Source organism: Epithele typhae, assembly GCF_022376455.1.
Source record: "Epithele typhae strain CBS 203.58 chromosome Unknown BXZ73scaffold_6, whole genome shotgun sequence".
NCBI lineage: Eukaryota > Fungi > Basidiomycota > Agaricomycetes > Polyporales > Epitheliaceae > Epithele > Epithele typhae.
The window spans coordinates 1,009,572-1,028,485 of record NW_025954197.1 but is presented as its reverse complement, the minus strand read 5'-3'; the positions used below and the strand labels follow the sequence as shown (position 1 = coordinate 1,028,485).

Below are 18,914 nucleotides of genomic sequence, written 5' to 3'. Positions count from 1 at the left end.
TGAGTGCTTGGAATACATCGATGAGCGTGTCGAGCAAGTAATGGCGGAGGTGGAGCGCGCGGAGGCGCGTGTTGAACGTTGAACGTCGTGAAGGTGAGTACTGCCAGTGGCACCAAGGACGTGCCAGGCTGCGCCGCTGCGGCACGCCTGTGATTAAAGCGGAGTTGACACCTTTTGGGCCGGCGCTTGTTGTTGTCATGTCCGAAACTTGGAGCCTGCAAAACGATAAGTTCAAGCACGTTGGACTTGTGCGATATCTTTCCAGTTGACCAGAATGCGCACCCACGACGGATTTGTGAGTGGTCGCACGTGCAACTTTCCATGGCCGTCGGGGGGATCTAGCGAAGGTGAGGGGGAGAAAAGACGCGCTCGTCACCGCCAGCGAATTTCTGGCTCGATTTAATTTTCGCATTTTCGGCGCCTGGACAAGCATTGTGACCGTAGCTATGTAGTGGGCACGTGCGGAAGGCATGAACGTTTGAACCTTAGCACGTCGTGGTCATTCCAAGTGGCAAGTATCGGCACGGATAATGACGACATACTGAGCGTCAGCGAAGCGGTAGTAGGCATACAGCGCGAGGGCAACTAACGATTGAGTACTGGAGCCTCACACTTAGATTCGTATCGTACAATCTCTCTCTCACGTCGATTCGTGCAACGCACTGTCGGTCAAACCACAACCCCATCCCTGCCCGTCTGCGCCTTGTACAGAGCGGCCAGCCCAGCAACTACCTCCTCGGTTGGAGGAGTGAGCGCGTACTCTCGGGCCCAACCTTCCAAATCCGCCATTGTCACAACACGTCCCTGCCGACCTTGGAGCAGGTGACTCAGATAGCCAACGGCGTCGCTCATGTCGTAGCTCCGGCCTGCACCCTTCATCACTCTGTCCAGCTTCGTGATGAGTGCATAGCGCCATGGCGCCGCGTACACGGTCAGGCCGTGCTCCCGGAATACCACGACGTTCTGCTGGATGGCCTCCTCATACATGGTCCCGATGGTGCCCTCCTGTCAACAGCGCAACCGCGGCGCCAATGCAAGCGTCAAGATACCTGCCTTCACAGCATCGGGACGACGCACCTGTACGAAAACCACTGTGTGATTGTTCAACCAACTGGCTTCGAGACCAAGCCCATTCCTCACTGCCTCCGCAGCGGCGAGCACGTCTGTGACTTCCTGGGAACGTGTCTTGGTCCGGTAAAAGAAGTCAACATCACCGGTGTACGGGCGTGTTCCCAGGAGAACGGTGTTGACCGCACCCCCGACGGCAACGATAGAGACATTGCGGCGCTTGTTGTTCAGTATCTTGGCGACGGCGGATAAACCGGTGCGTATATCTGCGGCAGAGAGCTGTCGCTCCGGGGGAGCACCAGGCCGGCGCACGAGGTCACGAAGAGAAGCAGTATCCCCTGCAGACAGACAGTTGCCCATGGTAGTAGAGTTGAGGCCGGTATAGCAGGGTAAGGTGGCAGGGGTGGCAGGAGCGAGAACGGCAGTCGTCATTGACACAAGGAGGTCTTATAAATGTCCAGGTTCTGCTTCTATAGCTGCCGCCCGTCACCTTCTTCCCTCCCATCCTCGAGCTCGGACACGGGGGTCCCGAGTATCCTCGTTCCCAAGTATCCTCGTTCCCAAGGATCCTCGTTCCCAAATACCCTCGTTCAACCCAAGTATCCTCGTTTCCAAATACCTTCGGACACGGGGGAACAGCGTGTGCATCTGCGTTCTTGCGAGAAACTGGACATCTGAACAGCGCCCAAGTGGTTCAGGCCACGCTCGCCCCACACTTCTCGTTGCCGGTTTCGTACAGATGTGCGATAGAATCCTGGAGTGCTGATGGAATGATACAGCATTGAGTGTCCATATACTATCACTCCCAGGGTGTTCCGAGGACAGGTAAGCGCCGTCCGAGAGAGTTCAGTGCACCTCCATCTCCCTCCGCTGCCGATAACAATGATACTTGAGAGGTGTGGTTCAATTGTGCCGGGTAAACTATTCCGAGACTTTTCCAGAAAGGTTTGCGTGGGCGGTCGTCGAATTACTTCGTCGACCCCAGTGTTCGAACATTTCTCCGAGAGCGGTCACGCTCGGGGTCACAATGCCGTGCGCTGCCGACTCAGGCTCCGCTCGGTAGGCGCGGGAAAGTGTGGGGCTGCCCACGCGCCGTGATTCGCAGTAGTGCGTCGGAGTTTGAACTTCTGGGCAGCAGGCGCTTTCTGTCACTCGTCCTCCTCGGAGACCCTCTTCTCGGACTCAGCTTCCATGCCCACGAATTGTCTCGGAGAAATTGCCTAAACATATATAAAGACCTCATAACACACTCTGTAAAATACCGGAGCCTTCACTTTCGAATTCGTGCGAGTTGCAGATCGGGACGAAATCAGTACCGAAACAGACAAAACTCGATTCACGTGTAAAAGAGAAGCAGGGCTATCTATACGCAAAATCCTGTGCTTATCGGGATCACTACGGGCTGTCCGAACACCCCGGGAGTGATAGTACATGTACAATCGATACCAAGAAACACCGGTCCCTGACCGTAGAACCAAATTAACTGGAGTGGTAGCAGACACGCAGACACAACGGCGGGGGAGCCTGTGAACCTGTATACGAGTGAGCAACGAGAAGCGATGGAGAGTGTGCCACATACCGTCTCGTCGCTAGATGAAATGGATGTGAGGCGCGAAGACAAGGATGTTCATCTCCCTGAACTCGTCGCTCGTGTCTTCGCTCGAATCATTCGGGAGTTCTCCCTTCTCATCCGGAAGTACCACTCGATCCTTCAGTGGCGGCATGTTCTTCGCCCATTCTGGCGGGTGCTCGTACACCTTGGGCCTCTGTTGGAGCTCCTCCCAGTCAAGGACGATTGGCGGGGCGTTGCGCGGCACACCGAGCTCGATCCTACGGTTGAACGCGGCGCACATGAGGCGAGTGAGCACAGCAAGTATGGCTGCGCGCACGGGGTCCGGATCTTGCGGGTCAGGGAGAGCAGCAACAGCCCAGTCCGGGTGGCTGCAGCAGAAGTACTCGAGCTCGCGACGCATGGAGCTCGTCCAGTTGAGCACGAAGAATTCGTAGATCCGATAAAACGCGGCCACCGGGGTATCTGGTTGTTGGCGCGACGAAAAAAGGCGGGTGAGGAAGGAGCGCGGTTGCGCGCGAGAGAAGCGCCAGGTGCGAGGACGATTCCATGGATAATAGGCTGACTTTGACCGCTCGCGATCGGCAAGTAGTGTTCCGACGGGGCGTGGGAGGGGTTCTGGGCTCGACATTCTGTGCGGAGAACGGGTGGAGGTGAGGTTGAGGTGGCGGACTCGGATGTTGCTATTATATACGTAAGTTCCCAGCGTTGGCCAAGAATGGAAGGCCGGCCCCACGCCTCTCCTTGCTGCTTGCCACTGCCACGTACGTACCTTCCACACGGCGTATTCTCCCATTGAGCTCCTCATTCATCTGGAGCCCCAGTGCTGATACGGCATGAGTGGTCTAGACAGCCTGCTTCACCGAAGGCCTCCAACCGTCTGGGAACGTTTCTGTGATTCCCCACTTCTCTTTCTCGCACGAACGGCATATTCGTTCAGCTCAAACCCCTCCACCGCCTTATCTGTCACTGCCCAGGACATCTCGGCCTCATGCATCCGCATCGTCTGCATTTCAGATACTCACAACACCCACCGCCACCAACCCGTACTCCCTGACGGCGACATCCTCATCCACGCCGGCGACCTGACGCAATCCGGCACGCCCGCGGAGCTCGCGGACGCGCTCGCCTGGCTGGACGAGCAGCCGCACCAACACAAGCTGCTCATCGCCGGCAACCACGACTGCGCGCTCGCCGACCCCGCCGCCCGCACGCGCATTCTAGCGGCGTACCCGGCGCTCGTCTACCTCCAAGACCAAGCGACGACGGTCGCAGTCCGCGGCCGCGAGCTCCGCGTCTACGGCAGCCCGCGTACGCCGCAGCACGGCGGCGGCGCGTTCCACTACCCGCGTGCGGCCCCCGCGGTCCTCGGGCTGGCGCCCGCTGAAGGGGAACACGACGTCGAAGATGTCGACCTCACGGCGGCCTCGTCCGCGGTGGACGTGTGGGCGCGGATCCCGGCGCTGACGGACGTGCTCGTCACACACGGCCCGCCGCTGGCGCACCGCGAGCTCGACGCGCGCGTTGGCTGCGCCGCGCTGCTCGCCGCACTTTGGCGCGTGCGCCCGCGCCTGCACGTGTTCGGCCACGTCCACGCCGGGCGCGGCGTCGAGCGGGCGCGCTGGGGCGCGGCGCAGCGGGCGTATGACGAGATTTGCGCCGGCTCCGGCATTGGCGGGTGGTTCGCGCTCGCCCGGCTACTGGTGTGGGTGGTCGTGGAGAGGATCGGCGCGTGGTGGGGTTTCTTGGATGGCGACGAGGGGACGGTGATGGTGAACGCGGCGGCGGTGGGCGGAACGAGGGACGAGAGGAAGGAGGGAGCCGTCGTGGTGTGTATTTGAAGAAGAGGGTATATACATCGTGGATCACGAGTTGAGCGACGCCACTGGCAGCTGGTGCTGTGTGCGCTGCTCACCAAGTTAGAGTTTGAGATGTTCCACACCAAGGAGACCGCCTTTGTTGTCTGTGCCGACATGAAGGCGAGCTTGCCGATCTTTATCTTTTCATGGATCTCCGCTCCGGCTGCGTAGGCAGTTGACTGCCCTCTGCGATATGGTACCGTAGGCTTCTGTCATTGAGGCTTCGGAGCCGTTCCAACCTGCCTGAGCTAGATATCCTGCATTTGTAGTACATGGTGAATGAGCCTGGTCTGATGGATCTGGCAGTTTGCGGACTAACTGGAGCTATCCTTGAACAAACGTGCTCAGAGAGATGACATAATGAAGGGTATATATCACTGTTCTCGCTGGATGGCGGATCCTAGAGCGACGATGGTACTTGATGGCCCATGGGAACGCCGGGGAAGCGCCCCCGGCCCCCTGGCAGGAATAAATCACCCGGCGCTAAGTCCTGGCGTCCTGGTTTTTTTGAGTCCCCAAGCAACATATCTACTCGGACACTCTCGGCTGTGACTGGAACATGCCCGGCAACCATTCCGATTCCGGCTCGTTTGATCAATGCATGGGTGATACTGGCGAGGAATGTTTTCGACCTGTTCGTATCCTCTGAAGAACAGAGGCTGAATACAGCTACGGTCACAAAGCTTGTCCAGGCGCCGAAAAAACGCGACTCGCGTCGAGAGAAATCGAAAATAAATCGAAAATGGTCGAAAAATCGCCAGTGGTGATGCGAGCGTGTTTCTTCTCTCTCTCTCCTTCGTTAGATCCCCCCGACGACCATAGAATGTTGAAGAGCGCATCAGGCGCGTATTTGGGTACGATATGACGCTTTTCCGCGTCCTCAACGGCCGAGATGACGTGTTCCGCGGCAGACAGTGGTCGGGTGCGGTACACGACGATTTTATCCTCGTCTGCCACCTTCAGACCCCTCGAATCGCGTCTGAAGACGAATAGGAAGCTGAATATATTCTTATGGGTGAGTTCTTGGTGTTTCAACGTCTCCTGCGCCACACCGAAGACGTCATGTACTCCCCGTGACTGGAGCCTACTTCCAGAATCGTGGGCACAACCACATGGTCCCTGATTCCACACATAGGGCCTCTCAAGTTTCGCACAAGTAGCAAGTGCCTATTGAACAGTTGATGTCGCTCGGAGGGCTGGGGGAACACTCGAACGGCAAGGCGGAACTGGAAGGCATGTACCTCTTACAAGTACTGTACATCCCCCTCTATCTATAGGTTTGTGAGAGCCTTCCAGCTCGTTACCACCCAACCAACTGTTCCGTGTAACGAGGACTTGAAAAATCCTCGTGACAATGAAGCTGGGAGCACGAAGCGAGGACGGCGGTATCTATGAGAGCGCGAGCTGCACCGTCAACCACCACAAACACTTGGGCATACGAACGTCTTACACCACAGATCACAGCGACAGTATACATAACTATGTATGCTGCGACGACAGGGGACGCATGATATTAATGGGGCACTCACTGAAGGCGGCATCCTCTCTTCAAGAGTACACGTACACGCCCGCTCCTGCACCTCCACCAACGCCTTCTCGACAGTCGCCGTAGGTGTGACGATTTCCTTGCATCGCAGATGCATGCTTCATTGGCACGATTTTAGCCTCGGGGTGGCTCAAGGGGCGCCAAGGTGGCAGACGGGGATATAATCGTCGTGTACCACCACCCGACCACTGTCTGCCGCGGAACACGTCATCTCGGCCGTTGAGGACGCGGAAAAGCGTCATATCGTACCCAAACACGCGCCTGATGCGCTCTTCAACATTCTATGGTCGTCGGGGGGATCTAACGAAGGAGAGAGAGAGAAGAAACACGCTCGCATCACCACTGGCGATTTTTCGACCATTTTCGATTTATTTTCGATTTCTCTCGACGCAAGTCGCGTTTTTTCGGCGCCTGGACAAGCTTTGTGACCGTAGCTGTACTGTACTACTTATGTGCCTTCAGTATCAGCGCGCTAGTAACCCTTGTTCTGCTAGCTTCAGACAACTGGCAGCATGCTCTACCAGAACCGGCCCCATAACAAGTCGTGCTGCTTCAGGAGGTGCAATTTCGCTGTCGCTTGTATCGATGCACCAGTTCGCCGTCGTCGGCGTCATGATCCTCCTCGGCGCTGTGCTCGTAGTACTAACTTAGGTTTCCGTGAAGGACCCACACGTCGGACTTGGATATCGTTATGGTTCGGACTACTTTCAGACTAACACTGCTCACGAACCTGCGACGATGGTGTACTAGTACGTTGATGTTTTCCAATACAGGGACTGCTACAATCTATACATTAGTTGTTTCTAGCGTGCAATCAACATGTACTATACCACCCTTCAACGGTTACGACGAGCCCCGGTATACATGTTACGCCTTCTTCGCAAGGCCAACCTTCATCGGAAGCGCGGGGGACGTGTCTGTGCCCACCGTAGGATAAATCACGCCGGCGATGTTCCACTGAATAGGCTTCTCCGTCAGCTCAAAGGTGAAGCGCGAGACCAGCACCGCTAGCACGGTCTCTGCACGGACGTCGTCAGTACACCCATCCAAAACCACGACGGACACAACGGGAGACGCACTCATCTCGAGCTGTGAGAACTTGAAACCACTACCCGAGCCCCCGTCAGCGTCAGCCGCACATCACATCCCAACAGTTCACAAGCACTCACATGCACGCCCGTCCCCCTCCCCAGAACGTCATCCTGCGCACCGCACCGCAAGCCGTCAGCTCCAAAGTCACCCACCCACACACGCGCGCGCGCGCACGCGACCGACTCACACGTTCGAGTACACGCCCGGGATCTTCGCGTCGAGCAGCGGCGCGGGCAGCGGTGCGAGCCAGCGCTCCGGCCGCCACGCGTCCGCGTCCGCGCCCCAGTGCGCCTTGTGGGTGTTGGTCGAGAGCAGGCCGACAAAGACGGTGGTGCCCTTCGGGAGCGGGAGCGCGGAGAGGAGCGTGCCGTCGCGCGCGCGCACGGGCGCGGAGAGCGGGAGCACGACGTCCTCGCGCGTCCTGGCGGAGTTTGCCCGGCGGCGGCGGAGAAGGAGGCAGGACAGGGAGGGCGGAAAGGACGAGGGCGTGTGAGCGGACGGCAGGGGCGGGGGAAGCGGGTTGCGACTGTACGTACTCTCTGAACCGGAACGGGGAGGGAGGGCGGCTGGAAGGGGGCAGAAGGGAAGGTCAGTGCGCAATTTGGAAAGGCAGCCGCCACCGCACGGGGGAGAAAGTTAGGCGCGAGGTGCCGCACGCGGAGATTGGGAGCAGGAAGAAGACCGCGGGGTGAACTTACACCCTGAGGGTTTCCCGGCATACGGCGTCGAGATAGGGCAGGGAGGTCAGCTGGTCGAACGGGATGTCGTCACCGTGATTTGACGTCTGGGCCTCGAGGAGCTCTTCGCGGAGCTTCTGCTGCACCTCTGGGTGTTGGGCAAGGAAGTGAAGCGTCATCGAGAGCGCGTTCGAGGTCGTGTCCATTCCTGCGATAATGAGCGTGCTGTACAGCGACGGTGTGAGCCGCGAGCGGAGCAAGCCACTGACAACGAGTGGACGTACGACATCTGCCCAATAAGCTCGTCGTCGGTGAGCCTGTCCACCGAGTCTGCGTCCATGTTCGCGCGCACTGCAAGTGGTTAATTGAGCTCACGCTGCCGACGGACTCGCATTGCGCGCCAGGAAAAGGAACATACGTAGGATGCTCATGATGTCCTTCCCGTGCGACATCTTCTCCTTCATGTCCTCGTCGCCCCGTGCGAGCGCCGCCTTCTTCTCCTCGAATATCTTCACCGAGCACGCGTGCATCGTGTCGATGAGCCCACGCAGCTTCCGGGCCCTCTTGCTCGGCACGCGCTCTGCGACCCAGCGACGGAACGGGGCCGGGATCGCGGCCTCCATGTAGTGGCAGAACTGGATCAAGGCGGAGAAGCTGAACAGTGCGGGGCTGTCTCGTGGAGTCAGCAGGAGGGTCCTTCAGCGAGAGTCGACGACGCGGCGTACATAAAATGCTTCAGCGCGGTCCCGTAGTCGTCAACGCCATCTTCAAGCAACGGGTCGAAGGAGTGCCCGAGGCCGGATTGGCCGATGAGCTCGAGCGCGACGCGGCCCATCCAGTTGACCATGTTGATCTCCACCGTGTCGCTCTTCTGGGCATCGAGAGTGTTCTCGATGGCTTGTCGCAGCTGAATGTCGATGGGTCAATCTCATCGAAGGACGGGCTCGGGAGAAGGGGCATACCTTGTGGATGACTTCATAAAAAGTTGGCATCATGTCCCGCATGTGGGCGTTGTTGAACGCCGGACCAAGCATCTTGCGCTGTCGCCGGTGCTGCTCGCCTGTGAAACAATAGCCCGAGATACTTCACGGCAATCTCATGAATCGCTTCTGAATGCTCTTACCTGTGGTGCCCAACAAGCCAGGTCCCAATGCAATGCTATTCGCTCTAAGGTTCGGCGTAAGCATCCGTAGGGAGGATCCCCAAAGTCGTTGCGCACCTCAAGAACCATTGTGCTTCATCGTAGACGTAGGCCTCCTTTACCGCTATGGCATGCATCGCGAGCGGGTCAAACACGTAAAGCATCTTGCTCTGCACGACGGAACACGTGTCAGACGACATTAGGTGGTCGACGAAGCCTGCCCAGCACTTGCCCCGAACTTGCCGTGCAGCGCGCACACGCGATCGTACTCGCCCAGGGTCTTGTGGAAGGCCCACCCATCCTTCTGGTAGACCTGCTTCAGGTTGCCTAGCCCGTGCAGACGGGTCAGTCAGCCGTGGGTTCCATTTGGGTACAATGGGGGACATACCGTACAAGAACGACTGGTTCGGCGGACCCGGGAGGCGGTCGAGCGTGCTCTTGAACACGAACGGGCGTATGACCTTCCACAGGATCCAACTTCCGCCGAGAACAAGCAGCGCCAGTACAGCAGCTCCGGGCATCTTCTTCGTGATTGAGGGCGGAGCTTCACAGCGGCGGCGGCGGGACCTAGCAGGAGCCAGGGGGAAGGTGCAGCGGTGACGGCGGGGGGTATATACTGCGCGACCCTCCCACTTACGTGTCACGAGAACCGACTGGGGCTAAGCTGACTGGCCGCCGCCAACGTGTTGCGCATTTGCTCAGGAGGCCAAGGGCTGTGACAGGGGCCCGTCCCTCTCGGGCCCGCCGACAGCTCGATTGAGAACGTTTTGCCCTCGCCCTGCGTGGGGATCGGACGGCGATACGGGCGTGCTAGAACGTGCTGAGTCGGTCGACCGGGTATGCCACGGTTCCTCCAACGCCGTGATGGGCGTGCAGTGCACCTACCAGTCTGTTGTCAGGTCCTGCGCCCCGCTGCCAATCGCGCAGTGATCGGGACGGCGATGTCAAAATCTGAGAGCTCCTGGTGCGATAGACCCTGGCGATGTGGAGTCGGCGAGGATGAGGACGCGAGAGTGGGGGGACATTCACACCATGGCCTTGTGCTCGCTGCGCGTGCGGGCGGCCTTCCTGGGGCTTCCCTGCGCGGTGGGAGCGACGCTGGCCATGCCCGACTTGGCCTCCCCCGCCCGCCGGCGCCAGTGCCGTAACCCGCATTTCCCGGATCACCCGCCGCCGTACCCGCGAATCACGGGGCGCTACTTGCACCCCGCCCGGTGCGCGCGGGATGTCGCCCTGCGCCGCCAGCCGGCACCCCCGAGGGTCGCGGAACATGAAGTGGTGATGGGGGGATGCAATGTTACGACAACGTGAGATGGATTAGTACATAGGTAGTACGGACCGAAAGAATGGGCATGTTCGAAAGGATCGAAGGGGCGCATGTACTCCTGCACCAGCGCCGACCGTACCATATGAAGGCGCATATTATATACATACTCTATCGTGATGCACGCAGCCAGGCGACAGACGATATGGAGATTAGTTTGGAACTCGGTCAACAAACTACAGCAGTATAGACACACAAGCATGGACGGGATGTGTATATGGAGAGGGTCAGAGGGCACAGCCGAAGGATCTGATCATGAGCTAAGTCCACAAGGGTTCGGCAGGAGAAACAAGATGAATATGAGTCGTGGTATGAGGTGCATCATGACATGAACGAATGGGTGGAGAATGGGCCGAGGGTAGCCAAGCGCCCTCAAGCACGCTGCAGCCAGCCAACGTCGAGGCCTGTCATGGTGCGCATGTTCTCGGGGTATGCTGTGGTGCTCTCCTTGAGAAGCGCACCGAGTCGGCGGCAGATGCCACGCGGATAGAATAGGTGCTCCGCCTGGGGGAATCCAGGATACCGCGTGAGGACGGAATTGAGATCTGAGTATGTCGAGACGGTGTCCAGGATCTTGTACAGCACTTTGGCAGCGCGGATCGAGCCGCTCTTGGGGATCACGTACTGCTTGGGGACCGAGTACGCGAGGCGCATCGCGGGCTTGAAGAGCCACATCTATCGCAGCGCAATGTTAGTCAATCATGACCTAGGGTAGCATGGAGCTTATTGAAACTTACGAGAATACGAGGTCGCTCTTCCTCCTCGTCGAAGAACACGAAGCGATAAGTCGCATGCGCGTGGACGAACTCGTTCATGTCCTCGGCGATGAACGCCGACAGGGGCGAGCGCGAAGGACCCGAGTTGGCGTTCATCGGGCGTACTGCGTACTTGGCGAAGCGGTACACCATCGGCGCCTTTTCAGACTCGGAAACGAATGGCCTCTGTTGACAGCGGCCGATGATAGCGCCGCAGAGGCATCGTGTCCGTCTCCAGTCGTCATCCGGCTAGTGAGGGCACAAGTCAGCCGATGGAGTTCAGAATACAATAGGAAAGTGAAGGATAAAAATGAAGAATGTGCCCTCGCATGTAGCTCCCGCGACAGTGATCTCGGCCACACGAGAGTTGTTAAGCAAGTGACCGCCTGTCGACGTCAATCTTGGACGTTTTGTATCAGCCAAAGGATCGTGATCCTGCCGCCACCCTTCTCGCCGCAGCCACGCAGCCTGCTCCCCTAGAACCAACGAGGGCTCCGGGAGAGACGAGACCACGCGCGGTAGACGGGAAGGGCAAACGGCCGCTGGTGGAACACCCAACGACGGCCTTCTTTTCGCCCGAACACCAGTAACCACAACCTCCAACCCATCCCCCAACCACTACCCAAACGCAAGAAAGCGCAACCAAGATAGACGACGTACCTGCTTCTCCGCGCTCTCTTCATGCCAGAGATTGGACCCCACCACCGCGTTCTCCTCAAACAGGACGTAGCTTCCCCCAACTAGCGCCTCTCCCTCACGAGGCCAAAAGCCCTGCACAGAGTGCGTTTTGACGTGCTCGTGCAATTTTTGGTCCGCGTGGCACATCCATGCGTCTACGAGCTCCGCCCAGTGCTCCGACGGCAGATCACGGTACTCGCGAAGCCCCGCACACCGCACAAGGGGAAGCGAGCAGCTCGCACAAACGAAGCTGCTCGGATGGGAGGCAGACAGCTCCGTGGCATCAAGCAGGGCAGGCGGCGCGTCGAGGGGTAGGAGGGAGGAAGCCGCGGCGTTGACCGTGAGCTTGACCTCGTAGTACTGCCCGACGACTTTCACGTCTTTGACACCTGGGGGTACCGCGGCGGGAAGCGCCAGGAGAGGAGATGTGGAGGCGCCGCACTTGAGGAGAAGACGGCTACGCTCGTCGCCGGGGCCAGCAGAGGAGTCGGAAGCCGGTACAACTTCGGCTTCGAGGTTCGCGCCGGGAGTCATTCCATGGACATCAAGGAAGACGAGGATGTGCTGTAGCGTCTCATGGTACTCCGCAACATAGTGAACATCGAGGCCGGCTACGTATGATATGAGAATATGCGACGATGACCGATAATTATGAGACACACCTTGGAAGATCACTGGGGGCGGCGTGAAGCCACTTGATGATCCCGGCCGTTTTGCTCTGTTCAATATTGATCTCCTCTTCTCTGGATCCTTGCCCTTCTCGGTCTCCTTTTTCTCCTCCTTCTCTTCAGGGGTAGAGGGCGTCGCGGGTGACGAAGATCGAGGTGAGGTAGAAAGCAGCCATGCAAGCGGAGGAGCCGATAAACTTCTGCTTCGGAGACCTCTAAAGCTCTTCTTGCGGGAAACGACGGTGGGAGGTGGCGAGGGTCGCAGGCTCTCTGGGATGGGCTCGCGCACGAACTCGGGGAGAGACAACATCGCATGGGAATCCTCCATCTGCATCTTGAGCCGCATACCTTCCGGGACGCTCTCGCGCATGAATTCGGGGAGAGAAAGCATGGCGTGTGGGTCCTTGAGTTTGTTTCTCATGGGTGCGGCTTCTTGACCGTGCAGTCGTCCTGCGTCGGAGTGTCGAACAAGACGAGCCACGAACGCCTCCCTCTACAATCCAAATCAGTGTGTTGCATATCAACGTAAAGGAAGGCTTGTGACGCACCTTTTCTCTGTCTTTGAGCTTCGCCTGCTCCAGCCTCGCCTTCATACCCCCATCCAACACGACCGACTGGTCCACCATCTTCCGCTCCGACATCTTCCCGATCAGCATGAGCATCTTATCGAGCTCGAGGTCCTCCCGCTCGCGCTCCTTGCCCGGCCGTATCTTCCTCTTGACGCTATCCCCGCTGCGTTCCCGGGAGTGATCGCCCTCAGTCGAAGGCCCCGCCATCCGCGCACGCTCCATCTGCTCGCGCTTGCTCTTCTTGAGCTCCACCCGCTGGTCGTGTAGCTGCGGTGCGACCGCATACAGCCTGTCGATCGCAAGAGCCACCGCCTCAAGGTCCATCCGCATCTTGTCGCTCATCCCGCCCGTTGCGTTCGTGGCTGACGCCGATGCTTGCTCACGCGTCTTGGAAGATCCCCCGGCCTTCTCCTGGCCTTCGTACGCGCCCTGCTCGTACATCGGTAGCGACACGTCCGACGCAGCGAAGAGATCTCGGTACCCCCCGCGCTCGTACTGGGGAGGGAGGTGATCCGAGATCGACTCCGCGTCCTCCTCGGGGAGGTCCGTCGGGTGCGCGCAGAGCGCAAGAATGCGGTCGAAGTCCCGGTCCACGCGTGTCCACAGAAGCGCGGTTTCGACGGCTTGTACGGGTGGTCGCGACGATTGCCCGTCATCTGAACCGCGGGCCTCCCGCTCGAGCTGGAGGTCCGTCATCTGCCGCTGCAGTTGCGCCAGGGGGTGCGACGCGGGGGGCGCCGTCTCCGTGGGGCTCGTGCCCCAGGACATCGTGCGGGGGAGGGCGGAGGATCGGGTAGAGGGCGGGTGCAGCTCGGCGAGACGGTTGAACTGGGCGATGAGGGAGACGAGGGCTTGTGCGATGGGTCCATCGTGCGGAGATAGACTGGTGCTTGCGAGATGGTCCACGCGAGTTTGAATTTCCCGGATGAGCGCGGACTCGTCTGCGAGGTCGGCGCACTCAGTCATGTTCTCCGACTCCTGGGCCCGGAGATTGAGCACGAGGGTTTGGAGAGGCGTCGGAGTCGCAGCGGAGGTCAATGTTGCACCTGCTGTGAGGAATGAAGGCGGAGAGAGGGTGTTTGGAGAGCGAGGTACGGGCATTGAATGTCGGCGGTCAGGGATGATGGGTCGCCAATTTGTAGAGGTGGAGAGAAGATCGTTCAATGTCGTAAGACATGATCGCTTCACGTTGACGATGGAGGACGTAAGTTCGTCCTACGGGGATGTAAAGATCTCCAGGTAATGTGCATGTAATCGCGACACGTACCGAATCCGTACCCTCTTCAGTCCGGTCCCCATCCCCTGATACTTCTATGCTGACCCTCTCAGAGCTGCCTTCTCCAGACGAGATCTCATTGGAGCTCGATGTCGCGAATAGAGGAGGACCTTGAAGCTGGGCACGAGGAAATGGGGTCGGAATGTCGAGATGGAGGTGGTGAGGCTCTTGCGGCTCGGAGTCGTCCTCAGCCTGGAATGTCGCACGAGTACGGGTGAGGGTCGCCATGCAATTAGGGCGCGAACACTGAAGGAGCGGAGGTGTGCAACGTGCGGACAAACGAGGCAGAAGGGGGGCGGATGAGGGGAAAGATGAGGAAGAAGGCAGCGACACTGGGGGGAGCGGTGCGAGCCAAAACGCGGGCGCCTCCAGCTGGTTTACCAGGCCTGTTCGGCACTCATCATACATAGCCAGCATCAGAACCTTCGTCTGCCGGAAGGCAAACGCGAACCCGGCTAGATCACTCGTGCAGACTGCGGAAGGGCTAGGTCTAGACTCTAGATATCCAGGGGGATCGGATTATGAGAAAATAGGAAAATAGTACATAAATAATACAGTGGTGGATACAATGCGGGTCTAAACCTCCTGGCTGTCCTTCTTGCCCTTTTGTGTCTTGCTGGGCAGGAGCTAATACGAGAGTCAGACCATGCAAATAAATTAGCGGCACCTAGTGGACACACCTCGGGGTTGATGAATGGTACAACACCGCCCTGCGAGATGACGACGTTACCGAGGAGCTTGTTGAGCCTGCAAGCGCAGCCAACGTTAGCATCTAACTTTCAGATGTGCAGGCAGTGCAAGACCCACTCTTCGTCGTTCCGAATGGCAAGCTGCAAGTGACGGGGAACAATGCGCTGCTTCTTGTTATCACGCGCCGCGTTACCCGCGAGCTCGAGAATCTCCGCCGCAAGGTATTCAAGGACGGCGGCGAGGTAAACTACAGGACCCCATGAGCCTGCTTGTAACGCGTTGAGAATACTCCAGGCAAGACTTACCCGGAGCACCAGCACCGACACGCTGAGCGTAGTTGCCTTTCTTCAGCAGACGGTGGACACGACCGACGGGGAACTGGAGCCCCGCCTTCGCAGAGCGAGACTGCGACTTCGAGGAGGCTTCGCCGGAGGCCTTGCCAGACTTGGACTTGCCGCTGCCCTTGCCAGACATGTTCGTAGTCGGAGAGGAGGTTGTAAAGTGGAGGTTTTTGAGTTGTGGCGACGACGACGGGGAGCGCGACGAAGGGCAGAGATGAGTTCGCCTCCCGTTCCGCGCGGGCTTTTATGACGGCGCGCGAAGCGAGACGCGTCTGTGGCCGCATATGCGCACGTGATGGTGTTGATGGCGTTCAACAAAATAAGGTTCAGCGCGTCGACGCGTCGCGCCAAACAAGCGCATCGGGTCCCTATAAGACCCGGCGCGTCTTGCGTCCTAGTTTCCCTCATCCATCGTCCCCTCGACCTCCTCGCCTCCCGCCCCACCACCACCACTCCACCCACACATCGTAATGGCCCCCAAGCCCGCCTCCACTGCCGGCAAGGCTCCCGCTTCCACCGCCTCCAAGGCCCCTGCAAAGACCACGTCTGAGGCTGGCTCTAAGGCGTCGAAGAAGACAACAAAGGCTTCGAGCGGCGCGGCTGACGGCGAGAAGAAGAAGCGCAGGAAGAGCCGCAAGGAGACTTACTCCTCCTACATTTACAAGGGTACGTTTGAGTGTGCCTTCGATGCGGCCCAAGCTAACGGAGAACTGGACTTGTAGTGCTCAAGCAGGTGCACCCCGACACCGGTATCTCCAACAAGGCGATGGCCATCCTCAACTCCTTTGTCAACGACATCTTCGAGCGCATCGCGACTGAGGCTTCCAGTACGTCTTCCTCGTTCTCTGCCTTAGCTCGTCCTCATCTTGCGCTCCAGAGCTCGCGTCGTACTCCAAGAAGTCGACTATCTCTTCGCGCGAGATCCAGACTGCTGTTCGTCTTATCCTTCCTGGTGAACTCGCCAAGCACGCTATCTCAGAAGGGACCAAGTCGGTAACAAAAGTGAGCACCATCTGTATGTCTTCTCGCGCATCGTCTGATATACTGCCGCAGTTCTCGAGCGCGGGTGCGAAGTAGATATCCCTTTTCTTCCTGGTTGTTGTATTTTATTCCTGTACTTTTTTATTCTATCTACTTCCTCCTAGTCTCCATCTGTGTATGCTTGGCGTTCGGTGGATGTCCAATCCCATTGGACTGGTCGTGAGTTGCTTTTCTGAGATTTGAGTTGAGTACGGCACATCGTTCATTTATGCCGCCTGATCGGAATCCAGGGTCGTCAGAGCACACGCCGAAAGAACGAGCGCAGGCCTGAGTACTGAGTCACGCTCTTAAGGCGGAGACTACGGAGGGCTCATTCATGCGTGTGGACACGCCCTCAACGCCGTCCAGAATCATATGTATGCTCGCGTTGACCACGCGACTCGAATTTAACCGCACAGCCCAAGTCTCCCTCTGCCACTCGTGTCACTCTCCCAGTCCATCTCCCCATGGACCTCAATATCCCTCTCTTTATAGTTCAGGAGCGACGGCTCCGCTCTCGTCCTGATAATGTCACCCTGCCGTCGGACGCTTGTTTCATGGATATTCTTTGCGATGTGGCGCCGATGGTTGGAGTAAACCGCACGTCTCGTCTGCATATGTGCACGAAGGTGGCGTGTCTTTTCCGCTCTCGCCTCCAATGCATTCATTAATCTCGGTTTAACTAGCCAAAGGAAGCTTTGTACGCGACAGATGGGCCACGGCTGCAGTCTCTCCTGATTCTACACGACTACGATCTGAGTGCGTTTTGCGATCCGATCGCCCACCTCCTTTCGGAAGATGACAGCATCAGCGCCATGCTTGGTATGAAGGGCTCGCACGAGCTCTCTGCAATTTGTGCTCTCGTGGTCGACATCGCCCCGCCCCACAACGTTCGACCGCCCCCTGACGATGAAGACGATGAGGGAGACATTCTCAGCGATATGATGAAGAGTGAGTCGCGCATACGTACGTGGTGGGTGGTTGGCTGTGCTGTGCTGACCCAATATTTAGGATTCAAACGAACAGCAGGACGCGGAGACGACGATACACAATCTCAGGACAGCCAAGTTTCCCGTCAAATCAAACACTGGCCTGGCCCTGTCATTAAAGGACGTTACATTAGTGAAGCCGTCAACCCTTTGCCTCCTTCAATAAGGGTTTTTCATCCCGCTTTTGCCGCTTTTGCGGTCATGTGCAGAGATGGTGATTTACCCGTCCCGGAAGACTTCTTGAGGAGCACCGCGAAGCTCATGCTCGTAGGATGTCGTGTCTTCCCTAACCAGACCGCATTCCAGAACGAAATCCTCCGTCTCCTCTCCGATCTCCTAGGCGGTCAAGTCCAGCAATCTTATGTTTGTCGCACGTTTCCAGGATATGTGGTCCCTGCCTCAGTCTTTCCACCATTCTCGGGCACTGCCGCCCTCGCTGCCATCGGGGTGGACACAGAAACCGAGTCCGGTGAACTGCACTCCACGAGCTCGTACGTCGATCATTGGTGCCATGCTAACCAGCGAGTGAGTCTTCCTCTTTGGTAGACCACTCCTTTCGTACCTACGCCACCATTCGCAGACGCTCCTCAACAGCTGCCGTGTGCCGTCCTTTGTGGTCGGTGTCTCCGGTCCGCGCGTTTCCATATCCGGCGCCATCATCTCGGGAAAGCCTGTGGTGCAGCGCCTGACGAGGGACCTATGGCTCTCACACGATCATCAAGCGGACGAAGCCGAACTGCTGGAGAACGCACGAGTTCTCTACGCCCTCACGCTCGCCCTGACAGGCTTGCGCGGGTTCTACGCCCGCCTCCCCCTCCCGACGACCGAGGCTTCCCGCTTCTTCCCCTCTGCGACTCGATACCGCGCCCCAAGCGGCCGCCCCATGACGTTCACGTACTCCGCCGTGCTCAAGGACCCCGGCGAAGGCTCCACCGTCTTTCGCGCGCGCCTCGACGGGCCGGAGCCGCAGGACGTCGTCGTCAAGTTCGTCGAGCGGTACGGCGCAGCCGCGCACACGCTCCTCGCCTCTGCGGGGCTTGCGCCCGGGCTGCTCTACTGCGGCGACATCTGGCCAGAAGAGGATCCCCCGTACGACGGCCACCAGATGGTGGTCATGGAGTACCTGGAGGGCACCGCAGCGCTGACGCAGGAGCAGTAACGCGCGGCCGCGCCCGAGGTGGACCGCGCGCTGAAGATCCTGCATGAGAAGGGCATGGTGCATGGGGATGTCCGCCCGCTGAACGTCTTGCTCCTCCGCGGCTGGGAAGAGGGCGTCGAGGGCCGGGTGAGGCTCATCGACTTCGATTGGGCGGGCCGGGTAGGGGAAGCGCGCTATCCCTCCCACTTGTCGAAGCGTGTGTTCCCTGTGGAGGGCGTGCAGGATTTCGCGCCAATCACTCCCGCGCATGATGCAGGGATGCTTGGCCTGCTCTACCATGGCACACATCGTCCATAGATTGGTCGCTTTCCATGTATGTAGCCCTTTCGGCTGGGAGTAGATAATATTGAAACTCGTCACGAACGCTATGCGCTCGCCTGCGGCTGGTTAGGTAGAGCGATTTTTCCGGTCAGATCCTCCACGCTCGCGCTGTTTGTATATGTAGGCACTATGGTCCTCGCAGTCCGCGAGATCCTCCAAAAGTCACGAAGT

At 58.6% G+C, this 18,914-nt stretch overlaps 8 protein-coding genes across 8 annotated transcripts; 3 read left to right on the top strand and 5 right to left on the bottom strand.

Annotated features, from left to right (window-relative positions):
* Positions 1–669: 669 nt before the first annotated feature.
* Positions 670–1,428, bottom strand: BXZ73DRAFT_41789 (uncharacterized protein; the record flags this gene model as incomplete). The annotated part of the gene is made up of 2 exons (XM_048018842.1): positions 670–1,005; positions 1,078–1,428. 2 exons carry the CDS (start codon positions 1,426–1,428, stop codon positions 670–672), a joined length of 687 nt encoding a protein of 228 aa, XP_047881355.1.
* A 1,229-nt stretch (positions 1,429–2,657) lies between these two features.
* BXZ73DRAFT_98260 (uncharacterized protein) lies at positions 2,658–3,269 on the bottom strand (the record flags this gene model as incomplete). Its single annotated transcript, XM_048027639.1, has 1 exon — positions 2,658–3,269. The coding sequence occupies one exon, from the start codon at positions 3,267–3,269 to the stop codon at positions 2,658–2,660; it is 612 nt and encodes a 203-aa protein (XP_047881354.1).
* A 205-nt stretch (positions 3,270–3,474) lies between these two features.
* On the top strand, positions 3,475–4,479 carry BXZ73DRAFT_41782 (metallophosphoesterase domain-containing protein 1; the record flags this gene model as incomplete). The annotated part of the gene is made up of 1 exon (XM_048018839.1): positions 3,475–4,479. The coding sequence occupies one exon, from the start codon at positions 3,475–3,477 to the stop codon at positions 4,477–4,479; it is 1,005 nt and encodes a 334-aa protein (XP_047881353.1).
* Positions 4,480–6,910: 2,431 nt separating this feature from the next.
* On the bottom strand, positions 6,911–9,474 carry BXZ73DRAFT_41853 (cytochrome P450; the record flags this gene model as incomplete). The annotated part of the gene is made up of 14 exons (XM_048018850.1): positions 6,911–7,062; positions 7,123–7,151; positions 7,213–7,245; positions 7,323–7,556; positions 7,672–7,701; positions 7,834–8,037; positions 8,097–8,163; positions 8,231–8,481; positions 8,538–8,719; positions 8,775–8,872; positions 8,936–8,979; positions 9,032–9,121; positions 9,166–9,280; positions 9,342–9,474. The coding sequence occupies 14 exons, from the start codon at positions 9,472–9,474 to the stop codon at positions 6,911–6,913; spliced, it is 1,662 nt and encodes a 553-aa protein (XP_047881352.1).
* A 1,175-nt stretch (positions 9,475–10,649) lies between these two features.
* BXZ73DRAFT_41698 (HECT-like ubiquitin-conjugating enzyme-binding-domain-containing protein) lies at positions 10,650–14,048 on the bottom strand (the record flags this gene model as incomplete). The annotated part of the gene is made up of 5 exons (XM_048018816.1): positions 10,650–10,952; positions 11,015–11,281; positions 11,693–12,321; positions 12,373–12,871; positions 12,927–14,048. The coding sequence occupies 5 exons, from the start codon at positions 14,046–14,048 to the stop codon at positions 10,650–10,652; spliced, it is 2,820 nt and encodes a 939-aa protein (XP_047881351.1).
* Positions 14,049–14,799: 751 nt separating this feature from the next.
* BXZ73DRAFT_41712 (histone-fold-containing protein) lies at positions 14,800–15,387 on the bottom strand (the record flags this gene model as incomplete). Its single annotated transcript, XM_048018820.1, has 4 exons — positions 14,800–14,850; positions 14,904–14,970; positions 15,031–15,160; positions 15,219–15,387. 4 exons carry the CDS (start codon positions 15,385–15,387, stop codon positions 14,800–14,802), a joined length of 417 nt encoding a protein of 138 aa, XP_047881350.1.
* A 337-nt stretch (positions 15,388–15,724) lies between these two features.
* On the top strand, positions 15,725–16,331 carry BXZ73DRAFT_98255 (histone-fold-containing protein; the record flags this gene model as incomplete). Its single annotated transcript, XM_048027638.1, has 4 exons — positions 15,725–15,920; positions 15,977–16,081; positions 16,132–16,256; positions 16,308–16,331. 4 exons carry the CDS (start codon positions 15,725–15,727, stop codon positions 16,329–16,331), a joined length of 450 nt encoding a protein of 149 aa, XP_047881349.1.
* A 758-nt stretch (positions 16,332–17,089) lies between these two features.
* BXZ73DRAFT_88259 (uncharacterized protein) lies at positions 17,090–18,719 on the top strand (the record flags this gene model as incomplete). The annotated part of the gene is made up of 4 exons (XM_048024879.1): positions 17,090–17,225; positions 17,385–17,788; positions 17,844–18,374; positions 18,441–18,719. 4 exons carry the CDS (start codon positions 17,090–17,092, stop codon positions 18,717–18,719), a joined length of 1,350 nt encoding a protein of 449 aa, XP_047881348.1.
* Positions 18,720–18,914: the final 195 nt, after the last annotated feature.